Source organism: Trichomycterus rosablanca, chromosome 3 (assembly GCF_030014385.1).
Source record: "Trichomycterus rosablanca isolate fTriRos1 chromosome 3, fTriRos1.hap1, whole genome shotgun sequence".
NCBI classification, from domain to species: domain Eukaryota; kingdom Metazoa; phylum Chordata; class Actinopteri; order Siluriformes; family Trichomycteridae; genus Trichomycterus; species Trichomycterus rosablanca.
Window position 1 is genome coordinate 14,204,440 of NC_085990.1, and position 24,577 is coordinate 14,229,016.

Consider the following 24,577-nt stretch of genomic DNA (forward strand, 5'->3'; position numbering starts at 1 on the left):
CAGTGTGCTGGTAATTAATAAGCAAACTTAATCCATTTTGCAGAACAGGCAAGAAGATTTACCTTGTTATTCATCACCACAATATCACACTGTAGCTCAGTATTTGTGACAGTGTTATCAGATTAGTATATTGCATACTATAGATATCATTTTTTAAACTATTAAAATAAACACATGACTAGGGATGTAACGATACACTCTACCCACAATGCAATATGATTCACAATACTGGGTTCACAATACGATTTTTTTCCTGATTTTTTAAACAAAATAAATTGAAGACAAATGATGACAAAGTTTCCTTTTATTATTTCTCTTTAAAAAATCTAATAAAATACTGTATTTGTGCTTATCTTTTATTTATCTAAATAATTAAGGTCCTTTTATTTTTGACCTCATAAATAAAATAAAAACAATAAAAACAATGCTGCACATTTCCCTTTTTGTGTAAATAAAAAACAAATGAAATAAATCCCACATTAAATAAATAAATAAATAATACAAATAAAGTATCCTCACAAATAAATTTGGCCGGGAAATTCCGAACCTGGCAACCCTGTAGTGACGTCAACCAGGCGAGGTGAATAGCGCCAGTGCCCTCTGCTGTTTAAAGTGAATATCAATTCATTATACATGTGAACCGATTTGAATTGTTACACGTGTGAATCGATTTTTAACTGTCTTGTGGTGGTGCATCGTTACATCCCTTGGTATGACACAACTAACAAGACAAAAGGGACTTGTCTTGTTAGACAAAAGTATTCAGCCTGAAAAGCCACTATTTATTACCACTACGCTGGTATTAAAATTATGACACTGGTCTGAAGCCAGCATAACTTCCATATTGATGGAAAAATCGAATTTTCTCTTAATGTAAATGCATCAGCTTTCCCTGTATCCAACCTTTGCTTCATCCATCCATCCATTCCTCCCTCTGCATCTGAATAAATGAACACAGAATGAGGGGAGGCAAGGAAAGGAAAAGTAGGGCAGCACAACCTGGGACTCACCCCAGTCCATCCCCCACTGAGACAGAGAACGACAGGGAGACAGACAGAGGCAGGAAGGAATTGGATGACGTGTGGTTAACAGGCAGAGCTCCAGGTGACAGGGAGAAAAGAAAAAGTCAAGCAAAAAGAAAAGGAGGGGTGTGAGTAATGACAGGCATTTATGAAAGGTGCAAAAAGAATGTCCTTATTAATAATTTTTGGCCTATAAAACTTCACAGAGATAAACATGTTTTCTTTAGGGCTGCACAAATCCCTTTTTTCAAAATCAAATACTTATATTAGAGCTATGAGTATCAGGTACTTGCTGCCAAATTAGATAAAACATCACAAATTTTGCACCGTCTTAACGAATGCCAACATCAACCTTGTAACAATCAATCTTGTACCAAATGATAGAGATGTCTTCTTGGTTTAAAGCCCAAAACATATATGTTTTGTGTAATTCATGAATGTTTATCACCAAGTATGATTTCTTATCTCGGTCACCATTTCAGAGGACAAACAGAAATGCAAGTTTATGAGATAACACAGTGTTATGGTTTTCCATTCTTTTTTTATTAGTCTACCCTTTTACTTCACTTTATTTTAGACTCTAACTCTATACTTCCTTTCTTTCTCACAGGCATACAGGCCTCGGGGGCTATAAACATGAGTTATGAAAGCAGTTCAACCTCTCCCTTACACACAGACATACACTTTGTCATGATTTCTTTCCCAAACATCTCTCATCGTTTTAATGTGTTTATTATTCATCATCCCTCATCTGTGTAATAATTTATTTCTGCCTCCTCTTCACTCACTGTTATTTTCTCCATATCTCACTTTATCGGCTGAGCGATACTGCTTTAACTCAGGATTAGTGTGAAATACAGACCAATCACCTACTCCTCCTCCAGTACACAAACAGGCACATTTAAACACAGTGCCATCTGGTCTGTAAAAGACAGGGTGCTCTGGCCGATGATATGACCATAGCACCTGGTATACAAACAAAACCACTCTGACAAAGTGCAGACTTGAAACAGGCCAATGTAAGAGAAGATGGCTCCCAAAAGAGGACAGATTGCTCCAGCATTAAGACACCAACACTGTCAAGAAACAGGAACCTTTCTGACCTGGTGTCAGACATCCATATCGCCCATCAGGACAATCTGCCAATGCTGATAAACGTGAGTATTTAGCATGTCTCAGGGTGTCGGATATTCTGTTTTTAAACACTGGTGCAAGCTCACAAGCTATTTCCAGATTTACTTCTGTAATAACTAACATCTAATAAATTGTCTTATATAAAGTGAGGCCTGTGGAAGTGCAAGCCCAAAGCAAAAGACACTCCAGTATCACCCAGTAGCAGCTATTACATAATCATCTAAATCACAAATATTATATCTATTTATTGGGTAATTATTTAGTTTGACCACATTTATCAGGTTCTACAATCTTATATTTTCATGCACTAGCAAACACAAAGTACTGTTACAATAATAATAAAAATCACTCTCATTACATACACTGATCAGACATTACATTAAAACCACCTCCTTGTTTCTACACTCACTGTCCATTTTATCAGCTCCACTTACCATATGGGAGCACTTTGTAGTTCTACAATTACTGACTGTAGTCCATCTGTTTCTCTACATACTTTTTTAGCCCCCTTTCATGCTGTTCTTCAACAGGACCACTACAGAGCAGGTATTATTTAGGTGGTGGATCATTCTCAGCACTGCAGTGACACTGACTCCATGGTGGTGGTGTGGTGGTGTGTTAGTATGAGTGGATAAGACACAGCAGTGCTGATGGAGTTTTAAAATTCCGTGTACACTCACTGTCCACTCTATTAGACACTCCTACCTAGTTGGTCCACCTTGTAAATGTAAAGTCAGAGACGATCGCTCATAAACCTCTGATACACAGGGCTTGGCCGTCATTAGCTGGTGTATATCGAGACTGTCAGCCCCACACACAATTTTTAACAGATCTTCGTCCTCAGCCAAGAATAGGAAAAAAAAAAAACTTTAGGTGTGTTTATATGACAAGGAATTATATAAATTAATTAAATATGCCAAATCCGGGTCATATGTGGAAACAAAAAAGATTTGACACCTCTATATGCAGTGTTTTTCCAGTTACAAGGACCTACTGCAGCACATTTTAAGTTTCTTTTTGCTGTTTAATACCAAAATGTCGAAATAAAATAATAACTGTAAACCAAATTTGATGTATGAGAGTACAGGCATAAAAGCTCACAATAATTGAGCTGATTTAGAAAAACCATGATCTCGGAACTATCAGTTAACAGAACGTTGGTGAATACATGAATATAGTCAATTTCAACCAGATACTGACTTTGCTCTGACCAGTAATGGTCCAATGCATGACTAAAGGAAATAACATTTAGGTGAGTAATGCAATTCATTATCAAGCCAGTAAAACTCGCTGGAGTGTATAGAAAGAAAAACAAAAGAATGTTTATTCATGCTGCCCTGCAGTGAAGGAAGCCACTTATGTTACCCTCTCATTTATTCTAGCTAAATGTCAACCCTCAGTGGATGTGGAAGGAGGGGGGGCTGAAGACCCACACAGGTGAAAGAATGAAAACAGAAGCTTTCTTTCACTCACGTACACATTCAGATTATCATTGTGTAAATGATGACAGTGGGGCAGAAACAATGACAGCTTAAGTGTCTGCATTGTGAACCAGGAAAAGCTACAATGACCAGAGCACAAGCTAAGAGCTAGCTTCATACTTCTGTTTGTTTATTAGGATTTTAACAACATGTTTTACATTTTTGGTTATATTCATGACAGGAACGGTAGTTACTTATTACACAAGGTTCTTCAGTTCACAAGGTTATATCGAACACAGCCATGGACAATTTTGTATCTCCAATTCACCTCACTTGCATGTCTTTAGACTCCACACAGAAAGGACCCGGACCGCCCCACCTGGGGATCGAACCCAGGACCTTCTTGCTGTGAGGTGACAGTGCTACCCACTTAGCCACCGTGTCGCCCTCATATTTCTGAAGTCGAAAAAAGAATCAACAGCAAACTGCTTGCTCATCTTCATCCCCTTTTTTCATGCCACTTTTTCCAGCCACGTCAGATTTTTCATTGCAGCTTTATTAACATAGCTGTCAGAAAGCAGCAACAGTACTGTCAAAACACCAAAATGCTGTGTTTCCTGAGGGAGGAGGTCAGAATGGTTGAAGGCCGAGGGGTATTGCTACACTGTGACTTAACCTTCAACACTTGATAGTAAATGCATGATGCAGAGAAGAAATGAAAAGGAAAGGACAGTGAGGTCACTTACACAGCTCAGAGTAAAATTATGAGAGAGACAGAGAGAGAGAAGAGAGATAAAGAGAGAAAATGGTGTCTAGTTTAGTGAACAAAAAAAAAAAAGGAAGGGACTAATGTGACTCACACAGACCGGACGAATTTCTACAACAACGTGGAAAAAAGATAAAGCAAAAAAGAGGCCGAGAAAAAAGAAAATGATTAGGTTAAGAAATGACACTGGCAAAGAGAGAACAGGAGCTTAGCAGACAGACAGATCTGTTACACTGTCTAAATCAGGGCAAGGTGAGGCAAGGAATAAATAGGACGGTGGGATAGAGAAGAAAGAGAAAAGCAAGTGTAGAGAGAAGTAGGATTGTTGTTGTCAACTAAAATGCTTACAAGAATAAATAAAGAGACTAAACAACTAAGACCAGTGTATCAGGAGAGACAAGCTAAACCACTACTTCACAACTAAGGGTGTGTTTAAACTTGTACTTCAGTTTTCTCGGTCAGGATCAAACAAGATAATGATACATGTTTACGTTTTAGTCCTTGTTTGCTTAGCGTTTACACTTACAAATTTACTATCAAGCCAAAAAAGTAATGTATGAACCATTTATGACGTATATTTTGCAAGCCAGTCTTCAGAACAAAGGTACTCTGTTCCCTCACCTTGTACTCTTTAATCTTAGTCTTATCTTTGACTGCCCATTTGAAAATCTTAAATTTTTCATAAAATGTTTAATGTTATAGGTCTTGGCTTGTCTTGAATACAGAATTGCTACCAACCTGGACAGGCTGACATGCAGGGTATAATGCGGAGGACTGCTGAATGCAAAAACATTTCCATATATTTAAATCTCCTGTTTCACAAGAAGATTCAAACTCAAAATCGAAAAACATCGTTTAGAAAAGCTTAATCTAACTTGTGCATTCCTAATACAATTGACTCAACCCAGCTTTAAGTGTTGAATGATCTAAAAGGTCACTGCTGTTTTTCTCCACTGGTTCGCTACACTAGGCATGCTAATGACATTAGCCCCATCTCAAAAAGCAGTGTGTTGACCATGCTAACAAAAACTCCCGGGAGTAAGCGTCTAGTGGGAGTCATGGTTTAGTTACATTATACAGCCATTTCGGAATGAGGACAAAGTGAGGACGGCTTTGTGAGCTTTAAATTTAATGAAGGTTCTAATTCAGATGATGAACCATAAGAAACGATGCAAAGGAAAATACAAATGAGAAAAATGTTCACAGTAAACATTTATTTATAGTAAATAAATTGACACTGTGGGCAGTAACACAAAACAGTAAAAACAGAAATGTAAAAAGCTAAGCTTTAATCCGACCGTCACCTAAAAATAAGAGAACGAGCTGTGGACATATTTTGGGAGCTGTTAGTTAGACAGGACTCTGATAAGCCATGCTGGCTTGCAAGGGCATCGCTGGCCTCTCCAATCGATACTGGATCAATAAAGCAAACCCAGCCTGTCTCCCAGACACTACAAGATAGACACATTAAGGACAACGGGTGGAGGGGTTAGGGGTGTTTGACTGTACAACACAGTAAAGCTCTGTATTCAACTTACAGAGAGGGGGTAAGCAAAGGTTGCTAAATTGAATTGCTTTATTTGTAATTAAAGTAATTATTTTACAATTCTCAATTGAAATAGCTGGCCTAATAAAGATCAGACAAATTTGAGTAACAGAAACAATGAATAATAGGAAATGCTTTTCCTGCCATGAAAAGCAATGTAATAAAAACATAATACCAAAACAATTTCTTCAGCTATTACAGGTTTCAGAAGTAGGAGAGAGATATTGGGACGTGGACAGAATGAGGTGTGCTAGCAGCAAGTGGTGAACAGACAATAAATTCCTGTTAAATCAAGCTTTGGATAAGGAATCCATTAATCAAACATAACCTCAGTATATTTGCAAAGGTCAATAAAACAAATGATGCACTATGCTGGCCAGAACAACCAGTATAGTGTAAGCACAAATTAAGACCAGACTAGTGTAACCAGTAAGACCAGCTTTAACTCCATTGTTTGGCTTGTATCCTAAAGCAAGAGTAGCTTTCTATAGGTAATTAAATTGATGTGCAGGATTTAACCTAGTGTTAAAATCAGAACCGAACATTGTGATGCCAAAGCTTAGAAGAACAGTCAATACACATATTACTTACAAACACCAAAAATATGATGGTGGTGAGCTTAAAGAATTCAGTTGATGGATAATGTGTCTCATTTCAACTAAATTTAATCATTTCATGGCATATAATGTCTGTTGATTGGAAATGGAAAACCTGATATCTGATTTAATACTACAGCCACAATTTCAGGCCACAATCATCCCTGATAGTGATACTTGTTTTCAACTGAACACAAAGCAAACAACCTAAATCTGACTGAAGATACACAGGTCTTGGCCACACAACAGTTTCCCCAGTTTTTAGTCAGCTCAGCAAGGTAGGTAGGCATGGTGACAGGTAGTAATTATTATCACTTAATATTATTGCACAGTAGTATATTTATGTACAGAAGTTAAAGTGATCTGTGCTTTAAATAGTAGCTTGGGGAGGACAGGGTTCAGGACAGTTTGGTTTGCTCTCTCAGTAGCTATGGGTGTGTGTCTGGGTAGGTGACACAACTGGTAGGGGTGGGTGCTGCACAGCAGCCTAGGGACCTGGGTTTAACCCTCATCACCACTCCCTGTCCGTGAACATTTTTGTCATCTTCAGAATGTCAGATTTTAAGTTCCTCTTAAAAAACATCAATAGTGCAAGTTACATGTGCAAATATTAGATCATTTCCATTTGCTGGCATAATAAATTGCAGTGAAACACTGTAATTCAGCCCCACTAACATCTGATTGGGGTGTGGTATTACAGAGAAAAGCCTTTGTGATGTCTATAAGCAATCACCTGAGAGACAACCCAAACATACACACACACACACACACTCATGAATGCAAACATGGTGTAGCAGGGTATTTTTACAGCATTAAACTGAAAGACAAAACCCTCTCCTGTGTTCCAATCCTGCTCTAAATTATTTCTCCTGTTGATTTTATTTTTTTTACAAACTACCAGGGTTGGTGAGTACAGGCTTTCTGAGGCGCTGTTAATCAATAACCTAAAGCAGCATGCCCACACTGCACTCCACGCAGTCAGTGGTGTTATCGAGACAAACAGAATAGTTGTTGACTTTACCAAGCGCAGCTGCCAAGCCAATTACAAACTCCTTGGATGGAAAGCCCAGCTGTTTTACATGTTCATGGTATTTGGCTTTCTAAAATTTAAAAATTTAAAATTGTGGACCAATTTTATTGCAATTTGGCATAAACAGATCCAATACTCTGTACATCCACAGGCACTCTCACATTAATTTTGCAGCCACGTGCGATTATTAGGCTGTTTGCCCAAAAGCCTCATGGCCCGAAGGTCACAATATGTAGCGCTGTAGTTCTCAACCGATAGATGGTGACATGAAAGTGGGTTAAATACAAGCATGTGGTGGGTATTAAAAAACATCAATCATTCATCTTTAGTAACCACTTAATAATGATCAGGGTCACAGTGGGTTCAGTTTCACCCATGAACATCAGACTCAAAGCAAAAAAACTCCACCCTAGACAGTGGTGATGTACCACACACTATTGCAGTGCACTAAATAATTGGAAGTAACCCACATAAACATAAGAACTTCAGTGACCAAAGACAATTCCCCAGAACACCAGAACATTGGATTACCAGCTGTACCACTGTGCCTGTGTTTTCATATATTAAAAAGGAAGAACTTTTAATTTCTGTAATAGTGTATCAGATAAGGAACAACAGAACGGGAAACACACATTTTCCAATAGGCAACTTCCTTGTCTGTATGAAAATTATACACAGTTTAAATGACCTTGTTTAATTAAATAATGGTTCATCTACCTATATTTAATTCATCCTTATTTACAAGTTGTCTGACTACTGTTATATAATTAGGGCCTTATAACAATAGGCAATTTGGTTTCTGCTTGGCACAGCAAACACAATTAAAGCAAAGATACAAACAAAAACATAATAAATAATTGTATAGGACATTATCTAATTGCAATTATTTTGAGATAATGATTATTCCTTATCATTGAGATAATGATAAATCCTTAATTAAACATTTTTATTCACAGTCTTATGTATTTATGCATCTGTAAAGATGTTTCATCATTTCTTTCTGAATACACTGTAAAGTTATACCAAGTAATGTACCATTATAATATATATCTAGTCTTGAAAAACTATGGACTACTAAAAATTTTGTTGTTCATTCCAGATATACTTACTGTACTTTTTACATAACATTTTTCAATGGTTTGTAGGGTGTGTTCGAAAAGCTAGTGAGCTCTCTACATAGGCAGCATTTTACGTCATCCTGTGCGCACTCCCGAGAATGAGGCTGTTCGAAATCCTAGATGCCTTAAAATCCTCACTTCTGAGGCATCTTAATATTTCAATGTTATTTTGACTCAAGAACGAGTGAGCATCCGACGCTGCCTTAGTGATCAAGGCAATCCCAGCATTCATTGCGGGTCGGATGCTCTTCTCTCACAGAAAAATAAACATGGCTGACGGGGCGGAGAAACGAATGGAGTTGTTTTCAAACGTAAATAAAATATTACTGATTTTTAACTTGTATAAACTTGTACTGAGTGTTTTTATTTGCAAGTTCGGGCTTGTCAGGAAATGTAACCGTTATCGGTACATGAAGGAAGATGTTATATTGACGTTAGCGTGCTGTGCTACCTCAATCCATTGGTTTTAATGGCAAGATGCTAAACGCGAAATGCTAAACCCGATGGAATCGCTATCTAAGCAGTGCGTTTGAATAACCTGCCTTATAAGACATTGACCTCTCTACTGAGGCAGCTGCCTATGTAGACAGTAAGACAGCAAGGCAGCTCCCTAGGTTTTCGAACACACCCGTAACATCTGTAGATTTTAGAAATTTTTTTGAGCTGATAAAAATGTGGTTTTGTATTGTTACCTTACTGTTGGTTCTATGTTGTAACAACGGCACACATTCAACACTTAACCAATCTTTTAGTCATGATTAATTGTATAAAGACTTGTAGCTCAAATTTTCAAAACTGTGATATGCCTACAACGAATGCAAAACAATTAAAACTAAAAAATAAGTAAAACGTAAGGAAGACACCCCTGCCTCAGTTCCAATTTCCACCCTTTCCGACACTCTTTGGACTGCTACCTGGCACCACTCAAGAAATGATTAAATCATGAGGGTGATTTTAAATGATGTGTCATCTCCATGAATCTCTGAAGCTGTAAAAGCATTTTGCGAGCTGACATCTGCTGAACAAGAGGTGGACAAAAAACAGGATGGGAACTGGTGCAAGGGATGTATTAGAAAAGGAGAAAATGATTGTCCTTTTGGCTGATTTTAGTGCCAGACTATGAGAATGACAATATACAACTAATATTTATTCATAAATAGGTTTAGGACAAGCAGACAAATAATACATATGAAATTAACATGATAAATCCCTCACATACTTCAATGTGCTCCCTGACTTAAATTTTTCTAAATTGTAGTTAAGGGGCTGGTTCATGCTTCATCACATGAGGCATTTCCTGAAGCAATGTTACTTGTTTTTTCCACCCATAGACTAGGTGTTTCCTATGAACCCCCAGGCTTTTAAAAGATTGTCATGGCTTGTGGAAGCCTTTAGGACTAAGCAGAAAGCAAGCCTTGGCATTTGCAAAGTGTCCAAACAAGGAGAAGTTAAATAGGCAGCTCGGCATTTCTTGTTGGAGAGTGACTTTTTCTGGACCGATTTAGCCAGTTCTTTCCAAAATGTTTTGACCTTCTGAAAGTTTTGGAAGCCTACACAGAAGAGAGATTAGACGCTTAAATGCCAGTACACATGGCTCATAGGCCCATTATGCAGTAAGGATAAAAGGGCTGCTGTTTGAATTAGTGCAGGTTTGATCTTAAATACAAGGTCAGCGATTGATAAAAGTTGCCAAAACAAACTGCTGCACAGATTAATAAAAGCTTCTTCTCCTGCCCTGCAGACCCTGACTGCATGCACATACACTTCAGCATTACTCACAGCACTTATTTAACCTGTTGATTCTCTCCTGCCTCTAATTCCCTCACTCATTGTGTGGCTCAAACTCTAATAAACAGTGTGGCCTTGAGGTCTGGCTCATGGGTGGGTGGCAAGAGGGTGGGGGGTGATTGAGCAAAGGCTATTTCAATGGGGGGTTGGGCTGGAGATTTGAATACACCAATGACACAGATTCCTCAAACAAAAGGAAAGGCTTATAAGAATGACGAGTGGAGTAAGAGGGGAGCAAAAGAGCAATGGGTGTCTACTAGTTCTATTACACTGCTGGACATATAAGAATAAATGTCCAGGAAAATATTGCACTCAGCAAGGCCATTTCACACATTCAATAGTCCACAGACTTCAACCTGTTTGCATTTTACCTCCATGTGCACTTGACTGGATGTGTGTTCATGTTACAATTACAGGACTAAAGCGGGTCAAATACCCTCCCATCAACCCTCCAAACTCACCCAACCCCCATTTTCCTCTCTTTCATTCTGTCAGACACACAAAGCACTTGTTGCATTCACGTAAAGTGGTGCCGATTCCGTAGTCTTGGCTTTCCATGTTTTAAAAAGCTTTAACATCTCCATAGTTACTTTTTAGGCATTTATGGCATGCTATTACAGTGTAAAATGGCTTATTTTCAGGGTTAATCATAAACTATAATATTATGTCATCCTTCTCAGTTCTAATTTTAGTGAAAATGCAGGTTAATTCCATCTGGATTCTAATTTCTTACTGGAGGTTTACTTTGTATTACAGGTGGCATGACATGGGAATATAAAACAGCTAGTACAAAGATTTGATTATTCAAGGCAAAAAAAAAAAAACACAATGGACTTATAAAAGCACCGACAACTGCACCTTAGAAAAAAAAAGACAATAATAATGTTAAAACATAATATTGCCCAGAACTACAGTGTAGTCTGATCAAGCCACTACACACGCTTTAGAGAGTAAGTAAAACATTAAAGCAGCCTATAAATCAGATTCTGACCCCTACATTCCTTCACACTGCTAAGTAAAAGGTACAAATGCTCCCAAGGTATCAAACAAAATGGGACCATGTTTACACCATTCTTACACCAGTCTTTCCTGGCTTCCTTCATGAAAAAAACAAAAACAAACACATTGTTTCGTTATTCCTGTCCACTCCCACCCACACACATTCAACTGCGCCTGATGTACTGTGAAATGTGCTCTGGCAGAAAAGGCTCGCATCATGAATAAGTAAAAGGAAGGAATGCATTTTTGAGCTGAAACCTGCATACGCTCACATGGCATAACCTGACAAACATGTCACTTACATTTATCATTAAAATGAGAGCACTTTGATTTCAGCTCGGTTTAGGGCAGTGGTAATTTCGCTTTTAAGGTACTGGACAAGTAATCAGAAAGTCGATGATTCTAGCCTCACCATTGCCAGGTTGTGTGGTTGTTGATTTATTTAGATCACTTATATATTCTATAAATATAAAGTTGTAATATAGTTTATTAAGACCCAGACCACTACTCCACATGGGAATCAAACCTTCTCACTGTGAGGTGACAGTGCTACCAACAGAGCCACCGTACCACCCTGGTTGAGCACATTGACCTAGATTTAAATATATTTTATTAAAAAAATGTATTACAGCCTATGGGACATACCGTTGCTGTATACACAAAACACTAACAGGTCATTAGGTAAACAGCATAACCTTGAAGCTATAGGTTAGCTCTGAGGTCAGTACCAAAGGCTTTGTGATGTATAGGCTATAAACAACAGCTTCTGTTTATCACGTAGTGCACTATTTTCACTTTTCCATTGTATGGTATGCAACAGTACAATAAGGTAACACCCAAATGCAGAACGTTCCATGTCATTCCTGAAGTGTTGCTCTATTTACAATTGCACAAAGGTACCAGTGAAAGAAAGACCAGTTTACTGAATGTGAGGGTGTGATGGCATTGTCCATGAGACACTCAGCAAATACGCCACAGTATCTGTAAACAATAGCATTAGCAAAAACAGAACAGTTTATGGTTTGCCCTGCTGCAGTCCTGTTTCTTAATGTCACCAATTTGCTGACTTCTGGTTCCCCAGATATTGCATTATCTGTAAAAGTTTTGATATGTTTTTATTCTGAATGCTAGCCTCCCTTCATCTCATCACATCAGCTGAGTAAAAGCAGTTTTCAGCATTTTATATTTTTCTGGTGAAGAACACTAAACTTCTTATTAGCTCGGTCACACTGGTCAAATCAATAAAATCAATTGCAGTTGGGTTTTAACATGGTGCTTGTTTTGTCTCACGGCATTGGTAATTCAGAGTATTTTGCCAAACAAAAGGACAAACAAAAATATAAGGAAGTGAATTCTAGTGCTTAGACACAATAAAATGGTGCATTAAAGGAGAAAACCTTAACAACACCCTGTTGCATGTTACAGAGCAACACAGCATTACAGGTTTCTTTAAATTATTAATAAACTAGAAATAGAGACAGAAAGTGGCACAATGAGATAACAGCGTGTTATATTTAATTCTCTGTAAACTGGTGTTCAAACACCAGTACCACAGATAGGCTCTCAGGAGTCACAGTGGTCTAAGGAACTAGCACACCACTGCAGAGTGTACGAACTCGCGAGTTCAAATATCAGCAGAGCCACTGACCTGCATCCACCCAAACACAATTGTCCATTTTTTGAAGTAGAGAAGGTTGGACAGGGTCTCTTCTCGCTGCAATATTTTATATATCTCCAATACATGTGGGGGTACCTGCTCTACGTACAAAATGTGGCTCGTGTGGGAACCCAAAATTTACAGGTAATGATAAGCAGTTGCAGATTGGACACAGATCTGAGGGGGTGTGTGGTGATTCAACTCTGGTAGAGCAGATATGCAAGATAAGCATGCAAGATATGCATGCAAATGGCAGCAGATTCATAATCGAAAATGACTAGATGTAAAGATAATGAGGGGAAAATCCAGAAAAAACTGACTAATTGTAAGGCTGCACCACAGGAGATACATTTATGAGTTATTTCAATAGTTTATTTAACTGCGGAACTAAACAGGTTGTTAATCTTTTCTAATCAATTTCTTTTTGTACAATTAAGATTTATTGTATATTTAGGGTATTCACAATATATACATTTTTATTTTAATCTTATTAGAACTGCCTTCTTATTAGGTCTTCATATCACATCGGTGACGGGTGCATTTCATTCATTTGAAAATAGTCATAAGCATATTTTATTCATTAGAGAGAAGGAGCTACATATTGTAGATGTGTTTACACATTTTCAGACATTTAGCAACCTTATTAAAGTTGTATGATACACAGTTATCTTACATTATTAAAGAATACATCATTACAACTGTAAACAAAAAACACAAATAAATCTGCTGGTACAGTATCCATCCATGGGAGCTCTTGGTTAATTCTGTACAGCTTCAGGATTTAGTTATATGAATAATATATACTGTAGGTAATGTATTATTTTTAATAAATACTTATGGAAAGTGTTTAGAATCACTCGCAATTGCTCATGCAGTCTAAGCAACAGGGAGAGATGTAGAGTTTCAGTATGTAAATGTTAATGTAGAGAAAAGGTGCTGTACGTGTCATCAGTACTCTGTACAACATGGTACACAGTAAATGACTGTCTTCCATTTATTGGAATGGACTAAACTGGATTCCACAAATGGGAAGACCTTACTTCGAACAAAAGGACACTGAAATGTAGTTGTTTTTATATATGTAATGTACGGAATACCGTGACCTTAAGTTAGCCAGACATATTGACAAAGTGTTGAGCTTTTAATCATTCAAAAAAATGACTAGACTACTTAAATTAGTATTAAATAATAGTTCATTTGAACTGTAAACAAAAAACACAAATAAATCTGCTGGTACAGTATCCATCCATGGGAGCTCTTGGTTAATTCAGTACAGCTCTCTGTTTCATACAGTTTTCCTTCAGGATTTAGTTATATGAATAATATATACAATGTATTATTTTTGATAAATACTTATGGAAAGTGTTTAGAATCACTCGCAATGTCTCATGCAGTCTAAGCAACAGGGAGGGATGAAGAGTTTCAGGATGCACATGTTAATGTAGAGGAAAGGTGCTGTACGGATTCGTGTTATCAGTACTCCGTACAACATGGTACGCAGTAAATGACTGTCTTCCATTTTTTGGAATGGACTAAACTACAGAAATCGAAGCTTGATATTGAAGTAAGACTGTACTTCGACCAAAAGGACACTGAAATGTAGTTTCAGGAGGTTTTCTTTGTAATGTACGGAATACCGTGATCCTAAGTGTTGAACCGTTAATCAGTAAATTACACTTACGTTAAAACATTTAGGAATTAAACAGGTTGGCTAAATTGCAGCTTGTGACAGAATGTTTCCCACACTCGACTTTTAAACAGTAATTTGTGTAAATCAATGTATGCGCACTTGCTTGTGCAGTGTGAAGTGAGGAGATTTTTTGAGACGTGAACGACCGTGAGTACAGGAAAGACCAGTGCTATATATACAGATCCATTAGCAATACCAGTATTCCGTACAGCTCGTAAACCATGAAAACAATTTTTCTTTTCAATTTTTAATTAATTGGACGACATAGAACAAATTCCGAATGGAAATACGGGTAATACCCTACCCTGACTAGCTTGATAAAAGTGTCCGGAATGACTAAAAACTGAACGGAAGACCGTGAGCTAACATACCTGCCAACACCTCTGGGAAAATCACTTGAGGCCACACCTTACAGGAACATGGCGCACGTCGAAACCAAACAGGTGGCCGAAATTAAAACGCAGACTATTTCGCAACTTTAAAGGAGCCACAAATGTATTACGGTCATTCCAGTTCAAATTTTCATTCGCACAAATTACCTGTGCATTAACACCGGGACAACCTGAGTCGTCTTCCCGACTTAAACAAGGAATTAGGCTGTATGAAACTAATAGTCTGACATCGACACCGAGTGTCACCAGCCCTCTAGCAAACTGACACCCGAAACGAAACCTGTTTAAACTTCACACAGTAATATTATATTCCTTTTATAAAATGTTTTGTCCCGTTAAACAATAGGTAACACTCTTACCTTGTAACAGGAGGAAAACGGTAGCACTGAATAGTGTTAAAGAGCCGAAACTGGAGTCCCGAACCATGGTGTCTGTAGTCCGCTTGTTGAGCACAGCTCACAGACTGGGATTTCCAACCGTCAAATACTAACGGCTTTAGTCCTTTTGGACTTTAAATACCTTCTTTAGCGAAAAAGAGTCTTTCAGAGAGAAACTTACAGACTTTTCGCCTTCCTTGCTGCTACTTTTTTGATAAATTTAGAGTTTTCTTCGTAAATAAAACACTCCGAAGTCTCCTCACAAACAGCGACGAGCTCCGACCTGAGAGGAAAAACGATACTCGGGTGTATTTATATGGTGATCACGCGCAACGTCCGCGCGCCTCAGCGTTCGGCTCTGCTCTGACCGAAACTACCTCGAGCGCCCAGTGCTGGATCCAGCAATCACGTGACATTCAAAATGACGTCATGTGTGCGTTGAAAATAAAAATCCAGGTACTTCCCTAACTGTTATTGTTAACGGAAACGCCACTAAACCCCCCATTTACAGCAAATGGGTTTAGTTCAACAACTAATTAAGCACAACATTTACCAATGCTGCACTTTGACGGTATGGTGATCCATCTGTTGCTTGTATGCTGCCCCCTATGTTTACACTTCAAGTACAGGCATTTTCTGCATACCAAAAGCGACTTACATCACAGTTTCAGTATACACCGATGAGGCATAACATTATGACCACCACTTGTTTCTACACTCACCATATAGGAGTACTTTGTAGTTCTACAATTACTGACTGTAGTTCATCTGTTTCTCTACATATTTTTAGCACTGCAGTGACACTGACATGGTGGTGGTGTGTTAGTGTGTGTTGTGCTGGTATGAGTGGATCAGACACAGCAGCTCTGCTGGAGTTTTTAAACACCTCACTGTCACTGCTAGACTGAGAAAAGTCCACCAACCAAAAATATATCCAGCCAACAGCACCCCATGCACAGCATCCTGTGTCCACTGATGAAGGTCTAGAAGATGACCAACTCAAACTGCAGCAATAGATGAGCGATCGTCTCTGACTTTACATCTACAAGGTGGACCAACTCGGTAGGAGTGTCTAATAGAACGAACAGTGAGTGGACACGGTATTTAAAAACTCCAGCAGCGCTGCTGTGTCTGATCCACTCATACCAGCACAACACACACTAACACACCACCACCATGTCAGTGTCACTGCAGTGCTGAGAGTGATCCACCACCTAAATAATACTTGCTCTGTAGTGGTCCTGTGGGGATCCTTACCATTGAAGAACAGGATGAAAGCAGACTAAAAGTATGTAGAGAAACAGGTGGACTACAGTCAGTAATTGTAGAACTACAAAGTGCTTCTATATGGTAAGTGGAGTTGATAAAATGGACAGTGTGTGTAGAAACAAGGAGGTGGTTTTAATGTTATGGCTGATCGATGTACATTCTGAGCAATTGAGGGTTAAGGGCCTTGCTCAAGGGTCCACCAGCAGCAACCTGAAATGGTGGGGCTTGAACCAGCAACCTTCTGATTACTTGTCCAGTACCTTAACCACTAGACTACGGCCTGCCCTGATTATTAAATTTTGACACATTCATAGCATCACTAATATGCTTCTAACTTTGCGGTAACAATTCAGTAGGGCCCTTTCCTATTCCAGCATGACTGAAAAGCATGCAAGCACAAGTCTGTGTGTCCTCAATCCCATTGCACACTTTTGGGATATATCCTGCTTGTTCCTGGTATTGGAATAGATGTCCAACAAGATCGTGGTCAGATATGCAAACTCAGAATGGAGTGACAGTTCACCTTAACACAACAATAGCCTGAAATATACAACCAAAATAACAATGGAATGGTTTCGGGGGAAGTTTCTAAATGTCATTGAGTGGCCCAGCCAAATCCCAGACTTTAACCTTATTAAACATCTAGGGAGAGACTCAAAGATGGCAGTTACTACTCACAATCCAATCAGATGAAGTTTGAGAGAATCTGCCATGAAGAATGAGCTATTTATTTATTTATTAGTATTTTAACGTCATGTTTTACACAATTTGGTTACATTCATGACAGGAACGGTAGTTACTCATTACACAAGATTCATCAGTTTACAAGTTTGTAAAACACAGTCATGGACAATTTTGTATCTCCAATTCACCTCACTTGCACGTCTTTGGACTGTGGGAGGAAACCGGAGCTCCCGGAGGAAACCCACACAGACATGGGGAAAACATGCAAACTCCACACAGAAAGGACCCAGACCGCTCCACCTGGGAATCGAACCCAGGACCTTCTTGCTGTGAGGCGACAGTACTACCCACTGAGCCACCATGGTATCACATGGTATCTTATTGGTATTATAATAAGATGTCTAACAAGATTGTGATCAGATGTGCAAACTCAGAATGGGGTGACAGTTCACCTTAACACAACAATAGCCTGAAATATACAACCAAAATAACACTGGAATGGTTTCGGGGGGAGTTTCTAAATGTTATTCAGTGGCCCAGTTAAATCCCAGACTTTATCCTTATTAAACATCTAAGGAGAGACTCAAAAATGGCAGTTACTACTCGCAATCCAATCAGATAAAGTTTGAGAGAATCTGCCATGAAAAATCGGCTATTTATTTATTTATTAGGGTTTTAACGTCATGTTTTACAAACTTTGGTTACAATCATGACAGGAACGGTAGTTACTGGTTACACAAGATTAATCAGTTCAAGTTTAATGCCAAACACAGTCATGGACAATTTTGTATCTTCAATTCACCTCACTTGCCATGTCTTTGGACTGTGGGAGGAAACCGGAGCTCCTGGAGGAAACAGACCTGGACCACTCCACCTGGGAATCAGGCCCATCTTGCTGTGAGGCGACAGTGACTTTTGGAGGAAACCCACACGGACACAGGGAGAACATGCAAACTCCACACAGATAGGACCTGGACCGCCCCACCTGGGAATCAAACCCAGGACCTTCCTTCTGTGAGGCAACAGTGCTACTTACCGAGCCACCGTGCCGCCCTATGTACAGGTTTACTGTGTATATCATGTAAAGACACCCCTACTAATTACTACATTTTAACACATCCATAGCATCACTAATATGCTTCTAATTTTGGAAGGGCCCTTCCTGTTCCAGCATGACTGAAAAGCATACTCAATGCTGGGTCCACACTGACATGGACAATTTTGTATCTACAATTCACCTCACTTGCCATGTCTTTGGACTGTGGGAGGAAACCGGAGCTCCTGGAGGAAACAGACCTGGACCACTCCACCTGGGAATCAGGCCCATCTTGCTGTGAGGCGACAGTGCTACCCACTGAGCCACCATTCCACCCTCACTATGTATGCAGTGTAAATATCCTCCTAGTAATTATCACATTTTGAAACATTCGTAGCATTACTAATATGTACACACAATAAAGTCAAGAGGTCTGAGTACTTGTTAAAACCACTTTATAGCAGGCAAAGACCAGTGTATAATAAAAGCTTTACCCCAAAGGGTGATTTAAAAATCCATTTTATTGTTTAAATCAGATTATTTTCTTAACACAAATGCAAATCATGGTGTGAGTACAAATCTGGAATAATGGATATAGGTTTTTATTTAGACGACCATCTTGCTATAACAGTAATTTAAACAGTTGATATACATTGCTCAGTAGGTACGCCAAAGCTTCATAAGAATAATGAGACACTAGAGTGACATTAATGTATGTGAATTAGATCTTTTGTGTGTACAGAGGCACAGAGCTCCGCTCACCTCAAACAATCTGAAATGTCAGTCAGAGGAAGTTATCACGCCAGCTTGGACTTACCACTTCAGGTTTATACCCACAAGTGACATGTTTTTTCCTTGTAGAACAACTGTGAGCAATTTATTTAACAAATAAATGTGAAGAGCAACGACTGGTGCTGCATGTCAAGCAGGCATTTACTTTCAGAGTGAGCCATGATTGGAGTTTTTTCATTTGTCTAATAAATTAGTGGCCTTCATACTTTTGAGCTCACAACATGCAGAGGATATTGAGGGAAGATAACTAAATCGTTTTAATATCCTGTGGGTTGTTGCCGAATCCATACTTTCTATCTCCTTGCTTAAGACACTCCCACGAGATGAAGGAAGCCTGTTTATTTTCCATATCAAGTCGCACCTATCGCCAATTTGCTCAGCGGATTTTGAAACTGGAGACAAGATTGAATCTTGGCACCCAGTTGATTAACAACCAAGAGAGAATTAGTTCATTTCAATAATCTCGCTTCACCTTCGGCTTGTCTCCCACATACCCTGAATAATCCCTCCTTCTCAGCCCTCTCCGACTGTTCACACAGGGATCAGAGAGTGTTCATTTATACGCCTCTCATTAGCTGCCGTCGCTGTACTCTGAAAATTTCTTTCTTAATCATTTTTGTCATCTGTTTTTTAATATCCCTACATTTTTATTCCAGGACACATTTTTTTCCTGCTCTTTGGTCCTAAACTCAGAGGTAATTAAGAAGTACGAGTGCTTGGTGGCCTGATAACTTTGTTAGTTTTAATTAAATCCTTTAATAGGGATGTTAAGCCATTTAGCAAAGAAATTGGAGACAAATGCAGCTAAGTTTTTCTTTTATTTATGCTGTTAAGCATGTCTTGAAAAAGTATTCACCCCCCTGAACTATTTTTTAATGTTTTTTATCAGTTGATCATATGACATTTTGTCAAATCTAAATGAAAGCTAAGACACATTTCAACAAATGTTAACATTTAAAGTGGACATTGGTGACAAGTGGGTGGCACGGTGGCTCAATGGGTAGCAGCTCCACTTACCATATAGAAGCACTTTGTAGTTCTACAATTACTGACTGTAGTCCATCTGTTTCTCTACATACTTTTTTATCCTGCTTTCACCCTGTTCTTAAAAGGTCCCATGACCACCACAGAACAAGTATTATTTAGGTGGTGGATCATTCTCAGCACTGCAGTGACACTGACAGTGTTAGTGTGTGTTGTGCTGGTATGAGTGGATCAGACACAGCAGCGCTGCTGGAGTTGTTAAATACCGTGTCCACTCACTGTCCACTCTATTAGACACTTCTACCTAGTTGGTCCACCTTGTAGATGTAAATTCAGAGACGATCGCTCATCTATTGTTGTTTAAATTGGTCATCTTCTAGACCTTCATCAGTGGTCACAAGACGCTGCCCACAGGGCGCTGTTGGCTGGATATTTTTGGTTGGTGGACTATTCTCAGTCCAGCAGGGACAGTGAGGTGCTTAAAAACTACATCAGCATTGCTGTGTCTTATCCACTCATATCAGCACAACACACACTAACACACCACCACCATGTCAGTGTCACTGCAGTGCTGAGAATGACCCACCACCCATAATAATACCTACTCTGTAGTGGTCCTGGGAGAGTCCTGACCATTGAGGAACAGCATGAAAGGGGGCTAACAAAGCATGTAGAGACACAGATAGACTACAGTCAGTAATTGTAGAACTACAAAGTGCTTCTATATGGTACGTGGAGCTGATACAATGGACAGTGAGTGTAGAAACAAGGAGGTGGTTTTAATGTTACGGCTGATCAGTGTATATTGAGTGTCACTTCAATATTCAGATATGCTTAAAGTGTCCCCCATTATACTGATGTGTCAGTGTTCCCATCAGTTGGTGATATGGCAGGAATGTTTTAGAATGACACGGATCCAAGCAAGACTGGAGTGGTTAAAACTAAAGAATAAGTGCGTGTCTATAAAACAAGTACAGACAAGTAAGGTATTTTTCTTTCTTTTTGTCATTACAAAGAAAATGTTTGAGAAAATTGGTACAACATAAGGTTTGAATTGAATTAATGCAAATCTTAGGTTGTGACAATCATTTCTGGAAAAGGAGGTTGTATTTTACCAGCGCAGTAGTTGGAAAGGCGGCATGAATTTAGTTTTCTGGCCATGTGTTTCATTCCTACACACACACACAGACACGCACAGTTCAGTCATATATAGTTACCCAGTGCAGAGTTTACACTTATTGTTATTCACTGTGTGGGCAGAGTGTGACTGAAATTCAGTAAACGCAGAAACAATTCACAACAATTGATGTGTGTGTGTGTGTGTGTGTGTGTGTGAGAGTGTGTGCATGCATCATCGGCAGTTTATCAGTTCCTCACATAAGCGATGCTGTTTTCCTGTGTGTTTGTTGTGTATGTTGAGTACATGTGTATTGTCTATGTGCTTCTTTTAGATATATGCTTGTCATTTTGCCCCGTCCCAACTGTCCTATCATATATGGTCAAATATCAAATTTAGTGACACATGCTCCACAGCCACCACATATAGAGTTCACTAGTTTCTGTGTGATGAGCAGTAGCACTGTAGCCAACTTCATTCATCGTCTTTATAAATACAGTTAGAATTTAGCCATGTGTTCTTATTCTCTTTTTATTGTGCTTGGTTTCTTTGGTGGGTTTTTCATCCTGACATCCACCGCACAGAGAGGTAAGATCTTCTAGACTGATTTTCTAGATGAGCAGTTCATTTCACCTTCACAAATATGCAGCTTTATTACATATTTACTTGGTTTTAATGATATAATATGCTTATATTGCATCTCTTCACTCCCAGTTTAAACACAATGTCTTTTGACTTAGTATTTTGTATTCATAAGCCTAAACAAAAATTTATAGAGGGAAAATACAGCATACATATCCTACAATAACAATTAGTACTTTTTTGCTGTCGGTGTTGGTTATTACAGTAAAAAATTTTGCTTTTAGCAGCGTTGTGGTTCAGTTTTGACCCAGTTCGTGCTTAAGTTCCAAGGGTTCTAAGGGATATAAGAAAAATGTAGGATTTACACCGATCAGCCATAACATTAAAACCACCTCCTTGTTTCTACACTTACTGTCCATGTTATCAGCTCCACTTACCATATAGGAGCACTTTGTAGTTCCATAATTACTGACTGTAGTCCATCTGTTTCTTCAAATGCTTTGTTATCCTCCTTTCATGCTGTTCTTCAATGGTCAGGACCCCCACAGGACCACTACAGAGCAGGTATTACTTGGGTGTTGGATCATTCTCAGCACTGCAGTGACACTGACATGGTGGTGGTGTGTTAGTGTGTGTTGTGCTGGTATGAGTGGATCAGACACAGCAGCGCTGATGGAGTTTTTAAGAATAGTCCACCATCCAAAAATATATCCAGCCAACAGCACCCCGTGGGCAGCGTCCTGTGACCACTGATGAAGGTCTAGAAGATGACCAACTCAAACAGCAGCAATAGATGAGCGACCGTCTCTGACTTTACATCTACAAGGTGAACCAACTAGGTAGGAGTGTCTAATAGAGTGGACAGTGAGTGGACACGGTATTTAAAAACTCCAGCAGCGCTGCTGTGTCTGATCCACTCATACCAGCACAACACACATTAACACACCACCACCATGTCAGTGTCACTGCAGTGCTGAGAATCATCCACCACCCAAATAATACCTGCTCTGTGGTGGCCTGTGTGGGTCCTGACCATTGAAGAACAGGGTGAAAGCAGGCTAAATAAGTATGTAGAGAAACAGATGGACTACAGTCAGTAATTGTAGAACTAATTGTAGAAGACAAATTGACTACAGTAAATTGGGAGAAAATGGAAGAAAAACGCATTAAAAAACACAGTGGAGGCCAAAAGTCTAAAACCACTAAAACAGTTACTTCTATTTTGCATTTTCCTCAAATGTTACGTGATGGGTTGTTATTATCGCCAAACATAATAAATAATTAGCACAGCAATTTAGATCAAAGGATCTTTAAAAGCACAGTATTTATTATGTTCCCCCTTTTGTTGTAATGACAGCATGCGCTCAGTTGGAATGAACCTAATGTTTGTGCCAAATCTAATGATCCATGTTATCCCAGCATGATTTCACAATATTCCAAAGAGCATCTTGTGTTAGTACTGACTGTCTAGCTTTCTCTGTAGTCAAGTGCCCATGGAAATGCTCAATTTGGGTTAGGTTAGGTGACTCGAGAAAAGTCCATGACAGTCAACTCTTCTTGATCTTCTTTTGTCTTCAAGTTGTTGTTGCATAGCTTTGAGGCAAATTTAAGAAAATGCAAAATAGAAGCATTGTCACTAGTGGGCTCAGACTTTCAGCACCCACTGCATATATAAATAAACACACACACAAAGAATTTATATACAGTATATACAGTGTATCACAAAAGTGAGTACACCCCTCACATTTCTGCAGATATTTAAGTATATCTTTTCATGGGACAACACTGACAAAATGACACTTTGACACAATGAAAAGTAGTCTGTGTGCAGCTTATATAACAGTGTAAATTTATTCTTCCCTCAAAATAACTCAATATACAGCCATTAATGTCTAAACCACCGGCAACAAAAGTGAGTACACCCCTTAGTGAAAGTTCCTGAAGTGTCAATATTTTGTGTGGCCACCATTATTTCCCAGAACTGCCTTAACTCTCCTGGGCATGGAGTTTACCAGAGCTTCACAGGTTGCCACTGGAATGCTTTTCCACTCCTCCATGACGACATCACGGAGCTGGCGGATATTCGAGACTTTGCGCTCCTCCACCTTCCGCTTGAGGATGCCCCAAAGATGTTCTATTGGGTTTAGGTCTGGAGACATGCTTGGCCAGTCCATCACCTTTACCCTCAGCCTCTTCAATAAAGCAGTGGTCGTCCTAGAGGTGTGTTTGGGGTCATTATCATGCTGGAACACTGCCCTGCGACCCAGTTTCCGGAGGGAGGGGATCATGCTCTGCTTCAGTATTTCACAGTACATATTGGAGTTCATGTGTCCCTCAATGAAATGTAACTCCCCAACACCTGCTGCACTCATGCAGCCCCAGACCATGGCATTCCCACCACCATGCTTGACTGTAGGCATGACACACTTATCTTTGTACTCCTCAAATGATTGCCGCCACACATGCTTGAGACCATCTGAACCAAACAAATTAATCTTGGTCTCATCAGACCATAGGACATGGTTCCAGTAATCCATGTCCTTTGTTGACATGTCTTCAGCAAACTGTTTGCGGGCT

At 39.1% G+C, this 24,577-nt stretch overlaps 1 protein-coding gene across 1 annotated transcript in view; it reads right to left on the reverse strand.

The window, feature by feature from the left end:
- The window catches only part of LOC134310315 (nectin-2-like), a 51,113-nt gene extending 35,335 nt beyond the window's left edge, over positions 1 to 15,778 (reverse strand). Inside the window, exon 1 of the mRNA XM_062991869.1 lies at positions 15,519 to 15,778. Coding sequence (XP_062847939.1) covers positions 15,519 to 15,585 — 67 coding nt within the window. The 5' untranslated portion in view covers positions 15,586 to 15,778. The remainder of the gene's footprint in view (positions 1 to 15,518) is intronic.
- Between the last annotated feature and the right edge of the window lie 8,799 nt (positions 15,779 to 24,577).